We start from the raw sequence: 6,478 nt of genomic DNA, 5'->3' as shown, positions 1-6,478 counted from the left end.
AGTCACGGAGCATGCGCAGTGCCGCATTGCAAAGCCCCCCCTCAGAAAGCCGGCCGGCGGCGCAGGCGCATTATCAATCACGGGCCCCCTCTCTGGTGCGCGGAAACCCCGTAGGCGAGGTCAGCCAATGAGGGGCGAGAGAAAGGAGAGAGGAGGCGGAAGCATCAGCCGCAACAACAGAAGCGAAGGGAAGGAGGGAGAAAAAAAAAAGCCTCGGTCGCGCGCCTGTTGCGCATGCGCGGTGGCTCCCAGAGCGGCGGTTGGCGCGCGTGCGCTTGCGCCTGCGCGCTGCAGTAGCAGCAGCAGCCCCTCTCTCTCTCTCTCTTTCGTCGTCGCCGGGGCCCTTTTCTTGTCTGAGGTAAAAGGAGGAAGAAGCAGCAGCAGCGGAACGGAGGGAGAGAGACCGGCCGCCTGAGGGAACCGGAGAAGGAAGAGGCAAGGCAGGCAGCCGGCCGGCCGGGCCTCAGCCCCGGGCTCCTCCCTTCTTCTCCTTCTCCGCCACCATGAACAGTGTCGGGGGCGCCGACGAAATCGGGTGAGGCCCTCCCTCAGGGAAGGGAAAGGAAGGGAAGGACAAACGGTCGAAGGGGAGGGGAGGTCACGTGAGGCGGGGTCACGTGGCACCGGTTGGGAAGGGGCTGAATGGAGGCAGCCTTTGGAAGGGTTTAGGAAGGGGCTGCGAGGGGATATGGAGGTTATTGAGGGGGGGGAGTGACCCCCACCACTGTTCCCTCATAACTCCCTCACAAGCCCCTCCAAGGACCCCTCCCGACCCAGTTCAGGATGGAGGGGATTATGAGGGAATAGTGGGGGGGGGGTTGTGAGGGTCGTTGAGGGGCAACCCCCCCCCAAATAACCCTCATAACCCCACCACTAATAATCCCTCCATTAACCCTTTCCAAGGGCACCCCAATTCCCTCTCTTCAGCCCCCCCCCCTCCTCCCCACATTAGCCGGGAGAGACTGGGTCACAAGCCTAGAGTTGGAAGAGACACCCCTCAGAGGGTCGCAATCGAAACACACACACACACACACACACACCAGCATAAAGGCCTCCAAAGAAGGAGGCTCCACTGCAATCCTTTGAGGTAGGTCCAACTGAAAGACAAAGCATAGGATCACAGAGTTGGAGGGAACCCCAGGGATCCAGTCCCACCCCATTCTGAGCTTGCGTCCAATGCTCCATTGGGTCCTGTTCTCTGGAGCAGCAGAAAACAAGCTTGCTCTTTCCTCAATATAGCATCCCTTCAAGTATTCAAACAGGGCTATCATATCACCTCCTAACCTTCTCTTCTCCAGGCTAAACATCCCCAGCTCCCTGAGTCTTTCCTCATAGGGCTTCATGGTTTCCAGACCCTTCGCCATTTTAGTCGCCCTCCTTTGGACACATGGCTCCAGTTTCTCAACGTCCTTTTGGTATTGTCAGTGTAGCGTGTAGACTCACATCCAAGAAAGCTTACGCTTTATCTTTATCTCTTTCAATTAGTCTCAAAAGGGCTACAAGATCTCTTCACATAATGATTTTCCAGACTAACAAAGCTATGTCTTAGAATCATGGAAGTGTTGGAAGAGACCCCAAGGGCCATCCAGTCCAACCCCATTCCACCATGCAGGAACTTACAGTCAAAGCATCCCTGACAGATGGCCATTCAGCCTCTGCTCTGCTTAAAGGCCTCCAAAGAAGGAGGCTCCACTCCTTCTGAGGAAGAGGACTCCACCAAGCTCAGAGGGAGTGGGTTCCACTCTCAAACAGCTCTTACTGTCAGGAAGTCCTTCCTAATGTTGGGATGGAGTCTCTTCTTAAAATCATAGAGTCCTAGAGTTGGAAGAGACCGCAAGGGCCCTGATCCAGTCCAATCCCTTTATTCTGCCATGCAGGAACTCTCAGTCAAAGCATCCCCATTGACAGATGGCCATCCAGCCTCTGTTTAAAGACACCCAAAGAAGGAGACTGTACTACACTTTGAGGGAGTGTGTTCCGCTCTGGAACGGCTCTTACTATCAGGAAATTCCTGACAGCCCTCATATTGCGTTCCAGACATATCCTCATGTTGAGGCAGAATCTCTTTTCTTTTAGAACCCTGGCCTAAGTCCAATAGTTAGGAGAGAGCCATTGAAGCAAATGGATGCCCTGACATGTTTACTCACAAGGGAACCATGTCAGGGAAGGGAGACAGAAGAAGGGGAAGGGGACCCTGTCTCTCCCCTCTCTGGCATGTGTTTTGCTTTGTGCCTGAGGGTTTTTTTTTGGGGGGGGGGGGGGGGGAGGGGAGGACCAATTTGTATTCCTGCCTAAAGTAAAGTGCCTCCATTTTGAGCTTTCTTTGCACTTTCACCTTTCCTAAGATGAGTTTTCCTCACAAGAAAAAAAGATGCCTCTGGATTGTCACACAAACCCAAAGTTCTCCTGTTCTTGACTTTCAGTGACTTTTGGTAAACGGTTTTTATCCTACAGCAATTAGAGGTAAGGTCACCATAACTTTGGTCCCAAACGCCCTGCAGAAGTAATTCAGTTTGAGACCGCTTGAACTGCCTTGGCTCAGTGCTGAGGAATCCTGAGAATTGTAGTTTATTGTGGCCCCAGAGCTCTCTGACTGGGAAGGCTCAATGTCTCACAAAACTTAAAGCCAAGCAGGGTCAGCCCTGGTTATCACTTGGCTTGGAGACCCTCAAGGTAGGCTCTATTTCAGAGGAAGGAAATGGAAAAACCACCTCTGAGGATTCCTTGGCTGAGAAAACCTCACAAAGTTCATGGGCTGCCATAAATCAACAAGTGACTTGAAGGCGCACACATGTGCATATAGGAGGAGTTGGTAAAAGCTTGGGGGGAGAATCTCAAGAGACAAGTTTCACATACATACACACCACTGGTTCTCTGTGGGGAAAAAGAGCCAACCAAGCAAGTGCTTCTCAGGAACAACCAGTGAACCGCACTCATCCTTTTTTGCTCGCTCTCTTTGGTTCCACAGGTCAGGTTGTGCCATGGAGCCTTATCAGTAGAAAGCTGTTCCCCATGACCCAAAAGGGAGGATGGTGTTTGCGAGGCTGAAGGTGTCTTTAATGAAAGATATTCCCTTTGGCCTGTTACAGACGGCCAAAATAAAGCTGCTTCGGGTCTCTTTGGAGGTATGCTGTTTAAATGATGCGTGCATCCTAAGGATCCGGAAGCTGCACCAAAGCTGCACTCTGGTGCTTAGGAATGGAGTGTGGCTTTGGCGCGACCTCCGGACTCTTAGGACCCATGCATCATTTAAATAGCATACCTCCAAAGAGACCCCAAGCAGCTTTATTTTGGCCGTCTGTAACAGGCCTTTGTTTCCTCCTGGTTTGAGGGGGGAAGCAGTTTGGAGAGGACAGAGATAGGTGGTCACATGGGGGCTCCCTAAAAAGTGTCAGGATGTACCCCACTTGTATTCTCCATTTGTAGCACCAGGAAAAGGTAGCCGTTGGATCCTAGTTAATGGAAAGGATCTCTCTCTCTTCAGAGGGAGCAGTTAAGGTGAAGCTGAGTGGGCCAGGATACTTCCTTGCCTTTCTCTGCACCATCTCTCTGTTTATTTCTCTCTTTCTCTCTCGCTTTTGTCCTCTGAGGCGAAATATATGTTCTCTGTCAGTATAAAGGAGTTGCCAGGGGGAGGGTACGTTGAGACTGCCGGTGAGGAGGTTGAAAAGGTAGATGGGGAGGAATAAAGGTTATAAGTGGAGGGTCTGATTCAGAATAATACATGATACTATTTTCTGTGTTTTTTTAAGAGGTTATGTGCATTATATTTGGGGGAGATAGATGAGTTTTCAGGGAGTGCAAGAGAAAAAAGTGGATAATAATAGTGAGGAAAGCAAGATAATCTGGTTCAGGCAGAATGAGGGCTCTGAGGCCAAGGGCTGAAGGGCAGACAAACCCACTCAGCCTTCCTGGACCTGCCATAATGCCATTTAGTCCAGTATCCTGCTTCCCATCATAGCCAGCAGATGCTCTTCCAGAAGCCCATGAAGACAACGTGCCACTGATTTCTCTCTAGCCAATAGCATTTAGTAACAACATACAGTCTCTAAACCCAGAGGGTTCTTCATTGGGTCCTGTTGGTTTGGGGCTGCTTATTTTCAGGCAAACTATTGGTGAGTCTTTTGGAGCACATACCCCTTTGTGGAGATCCATGCGATATGGAAATGGGTCACTTCATGTTTGTCTTTGGCGCTCTTGGGAGAAAGACTGGGAGACCCTTACTGCCATTGAGCCTATAAATTCTGATGGTTGGGGAGTTATAATAATAGACCTAGTGCAGGTAGGCAACCATCTTACTCAAATGATTGAACTTTGAGGATGCTGAAACAGGAATGGCATCAAGAACCTTCAGCTTGTAGAGATGATCATAACTCCAGTCCGTTTCCGCACTTTGGCATGCAATGACATGTATGAACAGATCATACATGTGTTTATAGAGAACCAGGATGATGTAGTGGTTTGACTGGGAGATCAGGATTTGAATCCCTGCTCAGCTGTGGAAATCCACTGGTGACCTTGGGAAAGTCACACTCTCTCAACCTCAGAGGAAGATAAGGGCAAACTCCCTGCGAACAAATAATGCCAAGAAAACTCCTTTATTTGGTTTGTCTTAGCATCACATAAGTCAGAAACGATTTGAAAGCACACACCAATAGCCACAAATGCCTTTATAGCTAGCGAGGGGAGGTTACCGTTCAAGGGCACTTCAGTTACTCCTGAGACACGTCGTGTGTTTCACTTTCAGATGTACAGTGCTTTGCCTTGATAGGGCAGACTCACATCCAGTTCCTGAAACATTTAGTGCCCCAGTCTTTTTGTGTGTGAGGTAGAATTTCCCCCTCTCTCCTGCGGCATGAATAGCCATTCTGCTTCCCTGCTTTGCTGTGCCGGTTTTCTAACATGGGACTTCCAGTGCTGAAGACTTGAGAGTGGCTTGTAAATTGGCCCTTGTCTCCTGCAGCTGTGGCTCCAACTCATAAGGAGATCCCTTCACAATTGAGTCTCTTCAGCTCCCCCTCTCAAGCCCCTCCTCTTCCTTGCTTTGTACACATTGCGAAATGTTCTGGTCTTTCTCTGAGCATCTTCTCCACATTTTCAGGATGAGGGGAGGATTGGTTGTGCAGTCATGCCCCACCTTGCATCTCCCCTAGTTGTGTTGACCAAGCATGGCTCTTTGCGTTGGGAGCTTTGCTGCTGAGACAGTGTTATGTAGCCTCCTGCTGTTGAAGGAGGCTGAACACCTGTGTAGGAGAGAACATGGTGACTCATCAATGCTCCCCACAAAGTACGCGCTTGCCCCACTTGTGCTGGCAAAGGCATCCCTTCCTTTCAGCCTCTGGGGATGCTGAGAGCCCAAACTGGTAGGGCAGAGGTTTGAAAGTAGTTTCTTTTTTGGGTATCTCCTTCACTACTTTGCCCTGCCACATGCAGATAAGACCTCCTGGGTGCCCGCCATGCCTTCATGTTTCTTGTTCCTGGACAGATTTCCACAGATCCTTTTCGGACGGGAGAATGGCTCACTTTGGTGGAGGGGGAGTTACTTCTGTAAAGCCTTCTAAGGGATTGCATGCTTTTAATCTATAACCTCAAAATAGCAGGCTAGTTGAGTCTCTTTGTATATGTCCTTCTTAGTCACCATGCTCCAAATGTTGAGCAGCATCTCTGCAGTGTATAGGAGCCGAAGGAATATTTTTAAACCCTCACGCGCTCGACTGCTGTTTGCAGGGAAATAAGCCTGGCATTGAAATCTCTTGATGTTCACTTAGAAAAGGTGTTTTAATAAGCATGCACTGTCGACATCCCATAACGTTTAAGCTGTGCTTCTATACCTTTTGGTTTGCTTACAGGGCTCCCTGTGCTGTCAAGCCATTCTTAGAGTGGGGGAAGCAAGCTGGTGTGTTGTGACAGTATGCCAGCATTGGCACGTAGATCACCAGAATGCGGGATGTTGAGCTGTGACTAAAAGAAAGCCTTGCCCTCTGACTAGGGCAGTGGTTCCCAACCTTTCTAATGCCGCGACCCTTTAATACAGTTCCTCATGCTGTGGCGATCCCCAACCATACAATTATTTTCATTGCTACATGCAAATATGTGTTTTCCGATGGTCTTAGGCGACCCCTGTGAAAGGGTCGTTTGACCCCCAAAGGGGTCCCGGCCCACAGGTTGGGAACCACTGGTCTAGGGAAAGGTTTCCACGCTGCAGGTACTGATGCTTTGCTCTGGGTTTTTTGTCGTGTGCCTCCAAATCATTTCTGACTTAAGGCGACCCAATCGCAGAGTTTTCTAGCCAAGTTTTGTTCAGAGAGGGTTTGCCTTTGTCTTTTTCTGAGGCAGAAAAAGCATTTCTCCCTGAAATTAGACCTTCTTAAAGCCCATGAAACTTAACTGCCAGGCCCCCGGCTTACTTAATCTCTAATTCACTATCACCTTTTTCAGTTTTTTTTCTTGCTGAGTCTCTGTAAACCGTTTACTTCTA

The 6,478-nt window shown here is 49.6% G+C and overlaps 1 protein-coding gene across 3 annotated transcripts in view; it reads left to right on the top strand.

The window, feature by feature from the left end:
* The first annotated feature begins 235 nt into the window (after positions 1-235).
* DAZAP1 (DAZ associated protein 1) overlaps positions 236-6,478 on the top strand; it is a 47,420-nt gene continuing 41,177 nt past the window's right edge. Inside the window, exon 1 of one of the 3 annotated variants that reach the window (XM_089535722.1) lies at positions 236-535. In XM_089535722.1, the coding sequence (XP_089391848.1) occupies positions 504-535 (32 nt within the window). In that variant the 5' untranslated portion in view covers positions 236-503. The remainder of the gene's footprint in view (positions 536-6,478) is intronic. The other 2 variants (XM_089535720.1, XM_089535721.1) reach the window with 2 other exon arrangements.

This window comes from Sceloporus occidentalis, unplaced genomic scaffold (assembly GCF_023333645.1).
Source record: "Sceloporus occidentalis isolate IW3139 unplaced genomic scaffold, rSceOcc1.0.p SCAF_8, whole genome shotgun sequence".
In the NCBI taxonomy this organism is placed as follows: domain Eukaryota; kingdom Metazoa; phylum Chordata; class Lepidosauria; order Squamata; family Phrynosomatidae; genus Sceloporus; species Sceloporus occidentalis.
Note: the sequence above shows the minus strand (reverse complement) of the source record. Positions and strands in the feature narration are given on the sequence as shown.